Raw genomic sequence first — 17671 nt, 5'->3', positions numbered from 1 at the left:
TAAAAAGCAGCTTTTGAGAATTCAGTCTCTGCAGTGAAACCAATTCTCTTCTAATGCGATTTGCATATTCTTTTCTCTTTTTTCCCCTCACTTATCAAAGAAGAAACTAATTTTAGTTTTATAATTTAAATTGCTGTTTGTACCTTTTCCTGCCTTCATTCCCAGTCTTGGCTGACCACCACAGGGCTGCTCTGTTCTGCTCACAGAGGTTTTTCTGATTTTTCACTGGTGCTGCACTAGGTTTGTTCTCTGGCAGGGATTTGTTTGCCAGATCTGCTACTTCCTCCCCAGTTTTCATTGAAGATTCCACTAAAGATGCTGGTTCCCCTGCAAAACAAACCCAGAGCTCCCTCCAGAGCCAGGAAAACCTACCTGTTTGATGCTGGAGCAGCTAAATGCCTCTTAAATTCTGAGAATTCCATCACTGACTGGCTGAAGGCAAATTATCAGGGCTGGGGAGGGGATGGGGAAGCGTGAGTGCAGGATGGGAAGAGAGCCTGTATGTTTTGGAAGCATTAAAAGCTTATTTTTACCTTCTGGGGTCCTCCATGCCTCACAGTGCTTTCTTCCCAAGGTTCTCCTCATTATCAAATGAAATTGGGCTGGGTGCAGAAAGCTCCATGTATTTCTGGATTTGTGCTTCCCAGCCTCTTCCCAGTTGGGGCTGAGGTCCCAGTGACTCTCCTGCTATCTCCCCAGAACCTCTGGAGTTCTTCAATGCCTCCCTGGATGAGTCTCAGCAGGAAGCTGTGTCTTTCTCACTGGCTCAGAGGGAGCTCGCCATCATCCACGGGCCTCCCGGCACAGGGAAAACCACGACCCTGGTGGAGATCATCCTGCAGGCTGTGCAGCAGGGCCTGAAGGTGAGACTTGGTGCCAGAGCTGTGGTGACAGGGACCGCCTCAGGTGGCCACCAGTGACCACCTGGCCTTGTGTGGAGACCTCAGAGCAGCCTTCCAGTTGTGGGAGGGGCATACAGGGAAGCTTTACAGGGATTCTTCATCAGGAACTGGGTTGGATCCCACAAGGGGAGATGGCATCAAATGGGAAGAGGGGAAATTTAGGTTGGATATTGGGAAGAAACCCTTCCCTGTGAGGGTGGAGGGGCCCTAGCACAGGTTGCCCAGAGAAGCTGTGGCTGTCCCATCCCTGGAAGTGTCCATGGCCAGATTGGACGGGGCTTGGAACAGCCTGGGATAGTGGAAGGTGTCCCTGGCCATGGTTGGGGGTGGGACTGGATGGGCTTTAAGGTCCCACCCAGACCATTCCAGGTTTCTGTGGTTATTTTGCACACTCCTGGGCTTTGTGGCAGCTGGAGCAGCTCCCATTGGAGCAGCATTAATCCAGAACCTGTCTCGGTTTGCAGGGACCAGGGACTTCCCCACAGCTCCAGTGCTGACAAAGCTCAGGTTTGGTGCTCACTGGGGACCCTAGGGAAGTGCTGCAAAGCCAGGAGGGAATCACCTGTGGTGACGCCAGCGGTTTATTCCCAACAGAAGCACGTCAATCTCCCTCTCCCTGCCTCTTCCTGCTTGGATAACTCTGCTGCAGCCTTTGGGTGCCCTCAGAGGTGCCAAGGCCGTGTTTGTCCCCCGGCAGGTGCTGTGCTGTGCCCCGTCCAACGTGGCTGTGGATAACCTGGTGGAGCGGCTGGCCGGCTGCGGGGCGCGGCTGCTGCGGCTGGGCCACCCCGCCCGCCTGCTGCAGCCCATCCAGCAGCACTCCCTGGACGCCGTGCTGGCCCGAGGGGACAACGCCCAGATCGTGGCTGACATCAGGAGGGACATGGACCAGGCATGGGTGCGTGGCCCTGCAGCGCATCCCGCGGGGGTGGGAATGTGTATCCCACAGGTATCAGGGAGAAGTTCTTCCCTGGGAGGGTGGGAAGGCCCTGGAATGGATGTCTCACAGAAGCTGTGGCTGCCCCATCCCTGGAAGTGTCCAAGGCCAGGTTGGACAGGGCTTGGGACAACCTGGAATAGTGGAAGGTGTCTCTGCCCGTGGCAAGGGGTGGAATGAGATGATCCATGAGATCCCTTCTAATCCAAAACCATTTTGAAATTCTCTAATATTCATGTGCTGAAGGGTAGAACTCCTCCTGCCTGAATCCCTCATGAAAGTGGGAAAATTCCAGACCCTGCTGCTGTGTGGGGAGCTGCTGCCCCTCACATCACCTGTCTGGCCTGATCCATGCCCTCCTCTTTACCAGAGAAACATTCCCATCATTAATTCACTTCCTAACAAGCTGTCTGCCTGTCCTGATACTCCCTCCCACTCTCAGCCACCTCAAGTAGAAAGCAAAGCACATTTTAAAATGCATCCTTGATTTCTTCTTTCTCACCCCAATTTTTCCTAACATTCTCTTACAACATAGCTCCAGTACTTGGGGTGAGAATTTGATGCTAGTTAGATTATTTTCCTTCCCTTTTCTGGTGGCAGCACTGTCCAAAAGCCATTTTTTTACTTAATTTATTTTCCATCTTTCTCACTGGTGATTAATTTTCCCTTTTATCTCCTTGGGAGGAGTCTGTCACAGAAGCTGCCCTTGACTGCAGAGAGCTCATCTCCAAGGTCCTGACCCATCTTTTCTTCCTCCTGCCTCTGTTTCTCCACTGCCACATTCCCTGCTTTTCACTGGAACGATTTCACCCTTTGCAGCTCCACATTTTGACTCTTCTTTCTCCTTCCCTTCACCCCAGGCCACAGAAGGAGCAGTAACAGAAATGAAAACCTGTGCCCTCTTGAGGCATTTCCTACCCCTTTGTGCCTCCTTCCCTCACCTGGCTTCGATATTCCCTGGAACTCAGCTTCTGGATGCTCCTTGCCCCAGCAAGGTTTCAGCCCCACAGTACTGAGAAAGAAATGCAGCACAGTCCAGGGCCAGTCCAGCTCCAGGGATGCTGAGGAGGATCTGGGAACAGTCCAGGAGGATGAGGCAGGGAATCCAGGAAAGAAACCAAGCTCACTCCATGAGCTGGCCTTAAGTAGGTTCCCAAACCAGTGAGTGGATGAGAAAGTCCATATGAGGCAGGTGGGGATGATTAAAGGTGATATTCCTAATCCCTAGCTAGGAATGGGTGACATCCAGACTGACCTCATCCTCAGGGCCGGTGATCCCACCCCTGGAATTCCTGAGCCCATTTTGACCACACCTGACAGACACATGGAGGTGTCACAGCTTTAAATTCCTGAGTTCAGCCAAAACAGGGGGCTGAGCTCATCCATCCCATCCATCCATCCATCCATCCATCCATCCATCCATCCATCCATCCATCCATCCATCCACCCACCCATCCACGGCATAAATCTAGGAACCAGTAGGTTTTACTGTTTTGGCTGCATATAAGAACTTCTGTCTGCAGCCTTTTCTTCCTTCCCAAATCATCAGCCTTACCTCCAGGGAAATAATCCCAGTTTCCATCTGGGATTGCTCAGTGAGCCATAGCTGAGCTGTGGTCCCATGGCTGCTGCTCTGGCAGTACTGATGCCCAGTGCTGGTGGATTGGGGTGGTAGATACATTTAATACCTGCTAAAAAAAGCCCTGGGCCTGTCTGGATGCTGCCCTGGATCCTTTCCAGCAGCTCAGAGAGGCCAGTTTGAGGTGGCAGAACTACTGCTGGGGCTTGGGGAGCCCTCCTGCTTCCAGAAAGGCTCTGCTTCCTCAGAACAAGATAGGAAATTCCAGTCTTTCCTCCAGCAGAGAAACAAGACTCCTCTTCCCAAATATTCCTCCGTGCTCCATGCCCAGATGCTTTGGCTGGCCATAGACATGACCAGAAGTGAGTAGCAGCAGTTGGCTCTATCCCATCTTTTTCTATTTTCTAGGCAAAAACCAAAAAGGCCCAAGACAAAGGAGAGCGAAGCCATTTTCTGGGTGAGATTAAAACCCTGAGGAAGGAGCTGAAGGAGCGAGAAGAGGCTGCCATGGCTACAGCCCTCAGCCAGGCCAGTGTTGTCCTTGCCACCAACACAGGTGTGAGATCCTCCTGCTTATTGTTTTCCCTCCCTTTGCCAGGTAAACCACGGGCAGTGGGATTCTCCCAGCTTCCACTGTGGCACAGGATGTCGTTGAGCACAGAATATGGATCTGGAAGGGCCCCTGTTGGCTCTGAGTAGGAGCTGGGAGTGCAGTGAGTAAACAAGTGCTGCTGGAGGTGTGCAATCTGATCCTGATTGCATAAATCACGTGGGATCGCTTCCCTGCTTGGACCCTTTCCAGGACTGATGGAATCCAGCATGTGTCTCCAGAGCCTGCTCCCAGGCTGCGTGTGGCTGGTTCTGTCACCCAAATGATGTGACACAGGATTTTAGGGAGCAGTTCCAGTGTTCACAGGGCAGCTGCAGGTGGGAAAGTTTGGCATATTTGGAAGGGCTTTACTGGCTGGCCTGACTGGGCTGGGACACTGGGAGCTTTTCATACCCCAGGGCCCACTTACAATCTTCAGATTTGGTTGCTCAAGGGTCATTTGCTGAAAGGAAACATCAATAATTTTACATCATAAAAAAGCAAGTTACTGGAATGAATGTTAGTGGAAAGATAAATCCTTCTGTGTCTTAGTCCCTGGGAGCTGGCCTGTCACTCCTTTTTACTTGCCTGAAAGAAAGGGGGAGATTTTCTCCTCCCAGTAAAACTGTCATTTTTGTTTGTCAGCTCTGATTATCCCTGGGACTGAAGCTTCCCAGCCAGCTGGGGGTCTGTGCAAGTGGCAAAAATCGAGTTATAACTGTACTACTCACCAGAGCGGATTCATACAGGCTGGAAAATGGTTTTGGAAGGAAAACAGTGTCTTTGATGGCAAACTTGAATGTCTGAAGTGATGCAGAGCTGCAGAGGCAGCAGGATTTACAGTGGTAAAGCCAAATCTCTGCTCTCAGAGCTGCAATAGCACAGGAGCTTTGGAAAAAACATTTCTGTGAATAAAAATCCCCTGGGGCTGGGAGACTGCCATCCTCCTTTTGCATCCTCCTTCTTTGTGAACTTCAGGGCTTCTGGAATTCAGATTTCTGGTCAATGCCTGGATCACTTATCAATGGGTCTGGGATAGAGCAGGATGTCTGTAAGGAGACAAATGTTACAAATGGAATTCTGATGTTAAAAATCAGCTCTTGCTGTGGCTCTCTGGTTCCAGTCTCCTTTCCCTTTCCCCAGTGCCACAAGGAGGAGCAGAGGCATAGGGGTCTCGGCCCATCTCCCCCTCTCGGGGTGTCCCTCAGTTACCAGACAGGTGGATCCCCAGTCAGTCCCTCACCCTCTCACTTGGGAATGAGTTTTGTTGGCACTGGGGGGCAGCAGGAAGGTAGGTGTTCGTTGGTCTGCTCCAGATGAAGCACTGGAGCATATTGTTCTCTTTGGCATCTGGGCTTCACTGCTGTTCCCAAAGATACTTGGAAGCTTCTGGGCCCAGATGCCAGGAAAAAAAAGGACAAAGAGGAACTGGCAAAAACAATCCTGACTTACACACATCAATGGATACGTGTTTGGCAGGGCTGAATTCCTAAATCTCTGCAAAGAAACATTATTTCACCTGTCTCAATCACTATTACAACTTGTGAGGTTTGTTTCCAGAGCAGGTTCCTTGCTCTTCCTCGCCTCCCTGCTCACTTGGGAACCTTCTTCTTCCACCAGGTGCTTCCTCAGACGGCCCCCTGAAGCTGCTGCCTGAAACCCACTTTGACCTGGTGGTGATTGATGAGTGTGCCCAGGCTCTGGAAGCCAGCTGTTGGATCCCTCTGCTGAAGGCTCCCAAGTGCATCCTGGCGGGGGATCACAAGCAGCTGCCCCCCACCATCATCTCCCACAGGTAAAAATGCTGGATCCTCCCTGTTCTTTGTGCAGCTTCCGAATCCTCACGTTTGGAGACATTTCATGGTGATCTGTGCTGCCTGCAGGCTCTGTGGAATGCATTTGGGCTTATCCTCAGGCTAATCCAAGTCTTTCCTTTAGTTCTGCTTCTGTGGTTTCCACATTTATTTATTTAATGTATTAATATGTGAATTGGCCCAGTGAGATGCTGCATTATCACACACCTCAGGGATTATAAAACTTCCCAATCCCTACAACGTGGATAATAAGAACAGTTAGTTTGTGGAAAAGATCTGTGAATAGTGAAAATTGCCTGTGCTTCCAGGGAGATGCTGCAAAGAGTACTGAGGAATCTTTGAGTAATTTAAAACATAAATGTGCTCGTGTTTATCTGGTTTAGGCAGCTCCATATCTGGAATTACTGAACCACAGAAGCAGAGAAATAGGCTGACTTCATAAACATCCTCTCCTGCTTCCAGAAAATAATGAACAAGACGGGTATCTGCCATCTCACTTGGATTTTGAGCACAGGAAATGAAAAATCCAAGGCAGGCAGCAGCTCCCTGCACACGGCCGAGAGATAGTGAGAACAGCATTCAGGGGCTGCAGCATCCTCTCATTTTACCTCTCTCAGATGCCCAAAAGCTTGCTGTTCTGCAGATCTTGGCAGGTGATAAACACATGTTCAACTGCCTGGAAGTGTCCAGGCTGGTGAGCTCCAAAAGCCTCTCCAGAGCCCTCCACTCTTGGTGTCCCTGCTGTTTATTCCCTCTGAATTTGCAGGCTGGCTTTCCGTGCCTGGATTTTCCAAGCAAGACACTTTCTGGTGTCTTGTTGGTAGCAAGAAGAAATTAGCCATTTGGTCCTTCTAATTTCAGGGTTATCATTATTTTCTGTAAGTGGTGCATGAAGTTCTTCTTCTCTTCCAGAAAGACTGCATGATAGCTCCATAATGTTCCATAGCTCCATAGTGCCCATCCAGCTGGATCCACCTCAGCAGCCTCAGCATGTTTTTTTTTGCCCAGACTGTCAGATTAAGGGCAAAACAGTAAAAATCCCAGCTCTGTTACTCTGGAACGGGGCTGATGCTCAGTTGGTGTCACTTTTGGCTCCTTCTTTTGAGACAAAAGCAGCTTTTTTTCACTCCAAAAACATTATAGCAGTTGCTTTTTTCTGCTCTGTCATGGTGGCTGCTGCCAGGAGCCTTGGCTGAAGCTTGCAGCCAAAAGCTCCTCACGTCCTGCAGAGCTCCTGGATCTCCCCCTCCTCCTGCTTGAGGAGCTTTTCTCTCCATCAACTTTTGACTTGGTGGCCTTGGCAGTTCTGGGGGGATGTCAGACTCCATGACCTGAAAGATCTTTTCCAACCTGAACAACTGTGATACAAATAAATGGGATGCTGGAGAGCCCAGTGTTTGGGCTTTCCATGTTCCCTGCAGGCCAGGAAGCGGCACAGAGGCAGATCCCTTCCACCTCCTTCCGTGGGTATTTCCAGAGCTCCTACAAAGGCCCCGAATCACCTGCCACCTCCTCTGTGGTTCAGGGGAAGCAAGGAGCTATTTCCAGAGATGATTCATGCGGAGGACTCCAACCCTTCCGCCCACCTTCCCCTTCTCCATTGATGACAGCGGGCCTGGAGTGGGTGGGCTCCTATTTTTGGGGCCACAGGGAAGGGTCTGAAGTTATTGGGGATGAATCCAGGCTGGCAGGAGGCTCGGCTGTTACTACAGCAGGGGAAGTCAGTCCTGCTCAGGCAGGAAGCCTCTGTCCAGCAGGAATGCTGTGGGACTCTATCCACCTTCCTGCTACCTGCTTTTTCCTCCATGGAATCAGCATTTACCTGCTCCTATCAGCAGTGACCCATTGAGGCCTAGGGAATGTTTGACTGAGGGTCTGAATGCTGCTCCTCTTCCCTGCTTTCTGACACACCTGGAACTGTCCCAGGGTGCAGAGGGCATCCCCACACACACCTTCCAGTCCATGCTGGCAAATTCCAGCCCCCTCTGATTCCTCAGATTCCTTCAGCAGCTCCAGCCAACACTCACAGGCAGCATCTTCCATCTCCTTCCTCCTCTTCCATTTTGTTCTTGTGGGCATCTCCATGCCAGGGCAGTTCCTACAGTCTGACAGGAACATTTGTTTGACTTGTTGGAGCCCTCATTCCATCCATTTTCCCAATGAATTAATCTCCACATCAGGGCTCTGATGTATTAATTTGGTTTTACTCCCCTCAGGTACTGGCAGGTGCTTATCAAACCTCTTGCTCTCAACCCTTTTCCTGGACAAACACAGGGACATTTTGCCACCTTGTTTGTCAATGGGCAGTCTAGGTGCCTGCACCATCCCAAATTCATGTGCTGATTCCCATGGAACGTCTGAATGGAGTTCCTTTCACTTTGTCACTGAAGTGCCAGGCCTTGGGTTTCTCTGGTAGCCCCCACAGCTGGAATGTTGCGGTGCACATCCATGAATTAAATCCATTAATGTGGAGTTCCTGAGGTGGGAAAACATGGTGACTTCCTTCTCCAGGCTTTTCCTGTCAAATCCAGGGTGTACTGCAGGGATCAGTCACACCACCATCTCCCGTCTCAGGGATGAATAAGAAAAAATACACCATGACTGAGGACACAGCTCCAGCCTTCCATGGGAAACAATTCCTGTTTTTCTCCTAGTACTGATCATTCTGGACACGTTCAGGGCAGGCTGGCCAAGCACAGCATTTCCTGCAGGCAAAACAAGGTGAAACCATGTTAGCAACAAATCCTGCTTGCTGTGGGCTGGGTTTGGGAATTCTGCCTTTCCCAGCTGTGCTTTAGGTACTTTACAGTAGATATTCCCAAGCATCCCATGCGTGATTCTGTCTGTCCAACCTCTTATCCCGATTTTATTTCTCTAAAGCAATCAATAGGTTAAAAACATCTGCTCAGGGCACTCAGGATTTCGTTGGCAGAGAAATCAACCACCGGAAGAATTAATCGAGTGGTAAAATAATAGCAAATTATTAACAGGTGAAATATTCCCGAGCAGATTAATTCCTCATTATTAATTCAGCATATAACCTCCTGTGGATCCCTGTGGTGGGAATGGTGCTGGAAGGGTAGGGAAGAGCATCATTCCTGAGGCTTGCTGTGAGGTTTGTTGGCTGTTTCAGGCATGTGCTTCATCCTGAGTGCCAACAGCTCTCCCTGCTAAATCTCCTTCCTATCCAGGAGATCCTGGCTCTGTGGGCAGAGCGGAGCTGGGAGAATCAAATTAATTCCTGATAACAGGAATGCATCCCCCAACCCCACATCTTGCCATGTCCCCTCATCCCATCCACCCCAGCCCACCTCTGACAAACTGCTGACTCCCACGTCCTGCAGCTCTGTCCATCCAGAGGTTATTCCTCTTTTTTTGCCTGTGTGCTGCATCCTGTGATTCAGCGAGGAGGAGAGCTAATGAGGGAAAGATTTGTCCTTAATTGTCCCTTCTGCAGGTTTAATGACTTGGCAGTCTCTTGTCACATTTCCCAAGTGCCTGTGGTGAGTGTGGCAGGGCTGGCTGGTGCCACAACAGTCCACTCACTGTGGGGCCGTGTAGCGCTGGAATTCCCCCGGCAGGGATCGGATGCGTGCTGTGCCCCAGAGCTTGATGGAAAGCATTTTCCTGAGCTGTTCCCTGTCATCATTCCATCATCTTCATGCTGCTTCATTGTGTCTGGCAGCCACCAGCACCCCTCAGTGTCAGCCTCAGTATGAAAAATCTCCATACGCTCACAAAATCCAAGCGCAACAACTTCCCATCCTTCTTCCTCAGACAGTGCCTTCCAACAACTCCTCCACGGGCCCAGGAGAAAGCAAATAGGCTCCTGAAAGGCTGAATTCTGTAGGAATTTGATTAATTTGTGCCACATATATGAACAAGGGGCACTGCAGGATGTGATGGGGATTTAATGGGTGAAAAAGCAACGAGTGTGGTGCATCCATGCACAGGATGAATGACCAGGGAAGGATGGAGATGCTGGAGCAGCAGGGGTTTTTTGATGAAACCAGCAAGGGTTGGCTGTGTGAGCAGCAGGCATTCCAAAATTTGGGGTGGAGCTGTGATCCTAATGCACCGGGTGGTGCTGATGCCATGGCTGAGCTTGCAGGAGCACCGGTGTAGCCTTACACTGATGGATCACAGAACCATGGAATCACTGAAGTTGAGAGTGACCTCCAAGACCACTGAGTTAACCCTGTGACTGATCCCCACCTTGTCCATCAGGCCAGAGCGCTGAGTTCCACATCCAGTTGTTCCTTGAACACCTCCAGGAGTGGTGACTCCCCAGGCCATACTGTTGGCATTGCTTTACATTGAATTATAGGGGCGGGATCCGTATGCAAGCTTCTCTGATCTCATGGCACAGGTGTGTCCCTGAGGGTCAGACAGACAGCACTGTTGGCACCCAGGTGGAACAGAGATGACAGTGCCACCCCAGGGGAGCCACACGAAGGTGCTGATCAGGGCTGGAGTGCAGTTGCTCCCACAGCATTCCCACTGACATGTTCGGCACTGACAGACACGGCGTGTGTCAGGAAGGGCTGGCTGAGTCCCATCCTGCCCTGGGCCGTCACTGGGGGATGGGCACTCCCACTCTGAGGTGCTTCTCCGTGCAGGGCTGCAGCCGAGGGGCTGTCCCTGAGCCTGATGGAGCGGCTGGCCGGGCACTACGGGGAGCAGGCGGTGCGGATGCTGACGGTGCAGTACCGCATGCACCGGGACATCATGGAATGGGCGTCCTTGGAGCTCTACAGCGGCCGGCTCAGCGCACACCCCTCTGTGGCACAGCACCTGCTCAGGTGGGGCACTTGGCAGTGTTTTTGTTTCAGCTGTTGTTTCATTGAGGAGACATTACTGGGGGGGTTGGGTTTGTCTTTTTTGTTCTCTAATGAGAAGTGATACAGAGTTGTCTTCTGCGTGCTCCTTTGCTATGGTAATCATGGAATCCCAGAGTGGTTTGGGTTGGAAGGCTGGAAGCCCACCCAGTCCCATGCCATGGGCAGGGACACCTTCCACTAGACCAGATTGCTCCATATCCCATCCAGCCTGGCTCTTCCAGGGACGGGGCAGCCATGGCTTGTGTGGATATTGCTCTAACATCAGCCTCAGTAACTGGCCCTTTCCCAAATACCTTGTGCAGGGACCTGCCGGGCGTCTCCTCCACAGAAGAGACCAGCATTCCCTTGTTGCTCATAGACACCGCTGGCTGTGGCCTGTTTGAGCTGGAAGTGGAGGATGAACAGTCCAAGGGGAATCCAGGTACCATTGGCCAGAATGGATGGACTGAGGTGCTCAGCTCACCACAGGCTTGGCCACGTCCCAGAGATGTCTGCCTGGGGAAGGTGGGGTCCCAGAGAGCCTTGCTTAGCTGAGAGATCATTCCCTCCATAAATCCTCAACCTCCAGGGACTCCAAGCTCTGTTTGAGCTCTGGTGACAGTGTCCAGCTTGTGGGTGGCCTCTCTGGCTGCCGTGTCGCCTTGCAGGGACATTTCTCTGTGCTGAGGGCTGAGACAGGCTGGAGAATCCCTGTGGTAGGTGCTTTACACCAAGGAAGGGCAAACAGCAGCAGGCAGAGCACAGGCCTGTTTTGGGAAGGCCGTGGATAAGGCTCAGAATTACCACCCAGTCCTCTGCTCCTTCCATGTCTCAGAGATCCTGTCTGGCTCTTCTCCATGGATTTTCCTAGGACACCGAGTTCTGCCACTTTTCACCTGAAAAAATAGGTTTTGTTAACAGAGCTTGAGTACTAAGTCAGGTTGGAAAATACAAGGGCAGTTTTTACCAGTTTAAATATTTTTTTACTTTCTGTTTGAGCCCCAGCATCATTTGAGTGGCTCATTTTTGCATGCACCATTCCCAAGGCCCTGCTGAACACAACAGGCTCTTGTTCCCTCACAGACAGCCAAAAAGCCTGGTCTGAGAGAACTCAGGGATTTGGAGCAGGGGATTAGAAGCAGCTCTCCCCAAATTTGGGAGGCAGCCTTTTGGCACAGCTCACTGCAGAGTCTTGATGTTTATCGCTGTAAAGCAGAAGCCCAGCCAATAAAACATGAAATAATTCATATAGGATTTAATTTTTCCCCTCAGATCCCTCTGAACCAGGCACCATCTTGGATAACCAGTTCATGGCAGTCTTTCCTGCTGTTTTGGGGGAGGTGGGCACATTTCTACAGCCTCTATTCCCTGTCACACTCTGTTCCTGTCCCAGGGGAGGTCCAGCTGGTGGGGATGCACGTCCAGGCCTTGGTGGATGCTGGTGTGAAGGCCAAGGACATCGCTGTGGTGGCCCCCTACAACCTCCAGGTGAGCTGTCCCTCTCTCAAGGCATCCCTCTTCTCCCTGCACACAGAGCACCACAAGATCCCAGAGAGCTGCAGAGCCAAATTTAACCAGCATTTGGGACCAACTCCTGCACCTTTGAGCAGCTTGAGGCCGTGGAGGGAAGAGCTGCTCGTGAGGTGTTCCATGCAAAGCCTCAGGAGATGCCAGCGCTCGTCCTTGTGGGTTTGGGAGGAAGGGATTTTCCCCAAAACCGTGCCATTTTAATCCTTTTCACCCATGTATTTCCTTGAAAAGCAACCCTTGGCCTGTTTCTCAGGTGGACATGCTCCGACAGCACCTTTGCCACAGCCACCCCGAGCTAGAAATTAAATCAGTGGATGGTTTCCAAGGAAGGGAGAAGGAGGCAGTGATCCTGTCCTTTGTCAGATCCAACAGGAAAGGTAAGACCTCACTGCTGGAGCCTTGCTCCCGGGGGAATGGGGAGGAAAGTCATGTAGCCGAGTGCTGTGGTTTAATTGCAGTGCTCTAACACTTGGCTCTGGATGGATTTATTGGCAAAGCCTCCCTTTTTAGCCTTTTTTGTTTGATTAATGAATATATTTGCTGTCAGGAGGAGGCTCCCATTGTACAGCAGGTCCAGGACTGCTCAGTTTGAAGGTTTCTTGGCCCTTGAGGCCTCAGAAATTATTTAAACCAGGGCACTAAGAATATCACATCCCCTTACATTTAGGGGAGTTGGGGGGTAATTTCTTGGGTTTTGAGCCCATTTTGCGTCAGTTCCCTGCAGAAAGCGAGCAGGAGCTGGCATCCCAAGCCATGCACAGAAAATGCTGCTTTTGGGAGCAAAATCTAGAGCAGAAAATCAAGTTCTTTGCTATCAGCAGCTGCAGTGAAAGTTAATAGCTGGAAAAAAGCTGCTGCCCTGGGGGCACAAGGCTCCTGTTTGGGAGCTGAAAGGTTTTGTGGAACTGTCTGAGCAGGATGGCCCTGTGATCACCTCTGTTCCATGCTGGGATCAATTCCCTTTCCAAACCCACAGCCCTGTGGCCCTACCTGTGCTGCTGGAGGTGAAATGCTGAGTGCTGAGGGCTGGAATGAGAAAAAAAGGGGAAAAATATGCGTGTAAGGAGGAGGTGCCTCTTTTTCTAAGCCTAGAGAAGGAAAAGCAGCCTTGTGGGGAGAATGGAGGTGGGGACAGCACTAAGAATAGTCCTGATCCAGGAGTGACTCACCCCTGTGCTGGTGGGAGCTGGTGGCCCTGGGATGCTGAGTGTCCCACAGCCCCTTCTCCTGCACAGGGAGAGGCCAAAGCTCAGGTGTGGGGCAGGAATTGTTTTCCTGGGGGCACAGAGAGGCTTCTCCTTGATCAGTCCCTCTGCAGCCATTCCTGATTCAGCAGGAAATCTTCTTTTAAGAGGAAATTTTTCACTGTGAGGGTGGTGAGGCCCTGGCACAGGTTGCCCAGAGAAGCTGTAGCTGCCACATTCCTGGAAGTGTCCAAGGCCAGGTTGGATGGGGTTTGGAGCAACCTGGGATAATGGAAGGTGTTCCTGGCAGGGGGTGGAACTGGATGAGCCTTAAAGTCCTTCCCAGCCCAAACCATTCCAGGATTCAAAGGAGTTGGATTTTCCCCTGCAGCTGGGTTAAACCTCATCAGATAAACTGGGAATTGTTCTCTGAGCTGCAGAGCTGGGAGAGGGGCTCCCCCTCACCCTGTCCCTCCAAGGCAGCACAGATGAGGCTGCTGAGGCAGAGCCAGGCTGGGCACTGCTCCGGCAGAGGCATTAATCTCTTCCTGACTGGCCTCCTCGCTATTCCCTGGAGCTGGGAGCTCGGCAGCCACCCACGCTCCGCTCTCGCTGGCTGATCCTGCCTGAGTCATCCCGGCACTGCCGGCTCCGGCTGCTGTCTGTGAGCAGAGCAAAATCCCCCCCAGATTCCCAAATGGCTGCCCCTACAGACCCTCAGAGAATTTGGGAGCAGGGGGGAGTTCTTTACCTGCAGTGCCCCCTCTTTCGCAAGGTGAGCCTTTTCCATGCTGCTCCGTCTTATGTTTGCTCCCAACTGAGCTCGTGTCGTGGGCCAGGCATGGAGATATTTCCCCTTTCCATGTACCTTCCATCCTCTTCCCAACTCCAGGAGCTCAGTGTGGAGCCTTCCACAGGTAGGAAGAGGAACAGGTGTGAGCAGGGACCAGAGCCCCATAAACAACAACTCTCACCCTCCAACCAAGAAATCCTTGGATCACTTGGACCAAATCCCTACTTGCAGGCAGCCCTGTCCCCTCTGGCATCCCTTCTCTCCTGTCTTCCCAGGTGAGGTGGGCTTCCTGGCCGAGGAGCGGCGGATCAACGTGGCGGTGACGCGGGCACGGCGCCAGGTGGCTGTGGTGTGTGACAGCCACACCGTGGGCAGCCGCCCCTTCCTGCGGCGCCTCCTGGACCACCTGTCCCAGCACGGCCTCGTGCGCTCCGCCTTCGAGTACCTGGATGACCTCGTGCCCCAAAACTACCCCGGGGAGGGATGTGCCCAGCGCCAGCAGGGCCCCAAAACACTGGGCCCCAAAGCAAGGCCAGCTCCGGCTGGGAAGCTCAAGGCGGCGGCAGCCAGAGCAGGGAGCCAGAAACCAGGAACACGGAGCTCCCCGAGCACTGCCGGAGCTGGGAGAGATGGCTCAGGGTCAAAGGAGGGTGGGGACAAGTTCAGGGCCATGCTGGAGGCCTTCCTGGTGAGCAGCAATGTGCAGCTGGATTTCCCGACATCCCTGAATTCCCACGAGCGGATGCTGGTTCACGTGCTGGCTGAGGAGTACGGGCTGCAGCACCTGAGCTCTGGGGAGGGCCGGGACAGGTACATCAGCGTCCGCAAGAGACTCCCCAAGCAGCCCCTGCTGCCCTCTGAGCCCCCGCTGCCCTCTGAGCCCTCGCTGTCCTCCGAGCCCCCGCTGCCCTCCGAGCCCCTTCCCGAGCCCCAGCATCCCAGCGGGAACACCCCTGACCCTGTGGAGCCAGAAGAAGGCAACAAGGGCTCAGGGAAAGTGGACCTGAAATCCCTGCACCTGGAGAGAGTCCAGAGGGAGAAAGCCAGGCGGGAGGAGGCAGCGAGGAAGGTGCAGGAGCCCAGCCGTGGCAGCAGGAAAAAGGACAAGAGCGAAGCCAAAGGTGGGTCAAGCTTTTTCTAACCAGCACAATTAATGCTCTTCCTTGAATGGATCCCGATGGGTTTGCTCCAGTCTTTGGGATTTGGGCATGGAGCATGTGGCTCTTGGAAAGCTGCAGGGAGGTGGGAACTGGCTGCAGTATCCAGGTAGAGGGGTTTGGATACCTGGAGGCACATTCCTTAAGTCAAAGGAAAAATACTGTTCCCCTTTCAGGACCCTTTCATAGGAGAGTCTCAGGAATCACATGGGAGGCTCCCAAGGGTAGGGAGAGGAGCAGAGGGGAGTACCTGGCCCACGCTGAAGGATGTAGAGGGAGAGGCTGCCCTGTGGCTGCAGGAGGGTGGGTTTGTTCCCAGGCCCCTATCCAGGTGTGTGCTCACCTTTCCCAGGAAAACCAGTGATCGGGAGCGCAGCCGGAGAGGATTTTGACGCTCTGATCGCCGCTGCCATTGAAGCTGACAGGACCTGTGGCTTCCCCCGTTGCAAGGCCTCTGTCACCACCCTGGGCCAGATCTGCCACCACTGCCAGCGGCTCTTCTGCCTCAGCCACCACATCCCCGAGGTAAGGAGGGGCAGGATGGGCTTAGCCTGGGAATTTTCCCTGTGGAGCTCCCTGGGCAGGGTTTTCTTGCAGGGAGCTTGAGCAGAGCCCTCCCTGTCAGCACCTGTGCTGAGCTCAGGTACACAGGGCTGGCAGGTGCTGACACCTGGGCTCTGCTCACCTCTTCCTGAGGGCTTTTCAGTTTTCCTCTTGTTTTGTGCCCTTCTTTACCATTTTCTGGCACTTATACTCAGGCCGTGTGGATAAAGTGAGGCAGGGAGCAGAAATGGAGAAGCACAAGTTTCAGTCTCACACCAACCTGCACGGAATTCCCAGCTCTTTGCACCTCTTTGCTCTTTGTCCTCTGCATTCTGAGGACAATCCCAGCCCTTTGCAGATTCTCTCTGAATCCTGGGGACAGGTCAGGCATGGTGCAGTGCTGCCTGGCCAGCAGTTCAGAATTCCCTGTGTCTTTGTTCCTCATCCCGCAGCTTCCACACCCTGTGGAGCCTCCTGGAGCTCAGCAGCCCTATAAATCCTTGGCACGCTTTTCCTTCTGTCAAGAGCTATCTGTTTCCATGGCAAGGAATAGTTGTATTTATGGTCACTCACCAGCCAGGGGGATGGAGATTTATTCCCTGCAGAATGGCCTCTCCCTGCTGAATTGTAACAAGGCTCCAGCAATTGTAGGGATTCAAATCCATGTCAACCCAACCCCAGGAAGGGCTGTCACAGCTCTGAGGGAACAGGCTGGGTCCCCACTCCATGGAAGCATAAATGACTTTGGGATGGGCCAAGAAAAGGGATCAGATTTTAGGATCTCACCTGCAAGAGATAATTCCAGTGTCGGACTTGGCTCATTAAAGGAGCAGATTCATGGCTAAAAAAGGTCTCCTTTTCCCCAAAACACCTTTCCCAGTTCACTGGAAAGGAGGTGGAAGGAGCCACTTGAACCATCCCAAAGGATGATTTACCTGCTGTTCAGAGCCCAGGACCTGGATCTTTAGATTTCGTTCTGTGTGAGAGGAGCTATAAATGATGGTTTAATAAAATACAGAATAATAAATATTAATTATTAATTTTAAACAATAAGTATAATAATAAATCTGTAAAAATATAGAATCTAAATATAAAATGAAACTAAATAAAAATAAAATTAAAATAAATAGGCTAAATAGTAAACAATGATAAATAATAAAAAAGTAATGAATTGAAATTATAAAAATATGTAAGTATATAAAGCAATATACCAACACAGTAATATAATAATATATAACATAATGATAATGGCTGTAAATGAGGGGAGATGATTTTAGGGGAATGCAAAGCAGGCAAAAAAAGAATTCCAGGCTCAAGGTGCGAAATCCCCTGATTCCCACATGGGTGATCCCTGCCGCACTTGCCGGTGTCCGTTCTCTCCCACCAGGTCCATGGCTGTGGGGAGAAGGCCAAGGCCCATGCACGGCAGCGGATCAGCCGGGAAGGGGTCCTGTATCCCGGGAGTGGCTCCAAGGACAAATCCCTGGATCCCGCCAAGCGAGCCCACCTCCAGCGGCGCCTGGACAAGAAGCTCAGTGAGCTGACGAGCCAGAGGAAGGGCAAAAGGAAAGACAAGGAGAAATGAGGGACCCGAATCCTGCTTTTTTAACCTCAAAGCCACAGCTCAGCCCCTCCGGGGCAAAGCTGCTGGGTGGAATAGGGGCTCCATTTTGTGGGGAAAACCTGGAGCTGGGAGCCTGCCTGAGGTGCAGGGCCGAGGCAGGGGAGGGAGAGCTGCTGTATTGTCCTGGTTATCCATATGGACAGGGTGATGGATGCACTCAGTGGCCAGAGCACGCTGGTAAAACGGGCAATAAACACCC

The 17671-nt window shown here is 52.0% G+C and overlaps 1 protein-coding gene and 2 long non-coding RNA genes across 3 annotated transcripts in view; 1 reads left to right on the top strand and 2 right to left on the bottom strand.

Annotated features, from left to right (window-relative positions):
* LOC131584120 (uncharacterized) overlaps positions 1-693 on the bottom strand; it is a 4524-nt gene extending 3831 nt beyond the window's left edge. Inside the window, exons 1-2 of the long non-coding RNA XR_009278659.1 lie at positions 534-693; positions 144-327 (exon numbers count right to left, since the gene is read on the bottom strand). This is a non-coding gene — a long non-coding RNA (uncharacterized LOC131584120). The remainder of the gene's footprint in view (positions 1-143; positions 328-533) is intronic.
* Positions 1-17671, top strand: part of IGHMBP2 (immunoglobulin mu DNA binding protein 2) — a 23137-nt gene extending 5466 nt beyond the window's left edge. Inside the window, exons 5-15 of the mRNA XM_058848839.1 lie at positions 700-863; positions 1600-1800; positions 3827-3974; positions 5628-5802; positions 10441-10623; positions 10965-11083; positions 12035-12129; positions 12425-12548; positions 14424-15269; positions 15658-15830; positions 17236-17671. Of these exons, the coding sequence (XP_058704822.1) occupies positions 700-863; positions 1600-1800; positions 3827-3974; positions 5628-5802; positions 10441-10623; positions 10965-11083; positions 12035-12129; positions 12425-12548; positions 14424-15269; positions 15658-15830; positions 17236-17433 (2426 nt within the window). The 3' untranslated portion in view covers positions 17434-17671. The remainder of the gene's footprint in view (positions 1-699; positions 864-1599; positions 1801-3826; positions 3975-5627; positions 5803-10440; positions 10624-10964; positions 11084-12034; positions 12130-12424; positions 12549-14423; positions 15270-15657; positions 15831-17235) is intronic.
* On the bottom strand, positions 3983-10432 carry LOC131584125 (uncharacterized). Its single transcript, XR_009278660.1, has 3 exons — positions 9133-10432; positions 6430-8526; positions 3983-5056 (listed from the first exon to the last, which is right to left on the bottom strand). It is a non-coding gene; the product is annotated as an uncharacterized LOC131584125 (long non-coding RNA).

Source organism: Poecile atricapillus, chromosome 1, assembly GCF_030490865.1.
Source record: "Poecile atricapillus isolate bPoeAtr1 chromosome 1, bPoeAtr1.hap1, whole genome shotgun sequence".
NCBI classification, from domain to species: Eukaryota; Metazoa; Chordata; class Aves; order Passeriformes; family Paridae; genus Poecile; species Poecile atricapillus.
The sequence above is the reverse complement of the archived record's forward strand: the minus strand, read 5'-3'. Positions and strand labels throughout refer to the sequence as shown.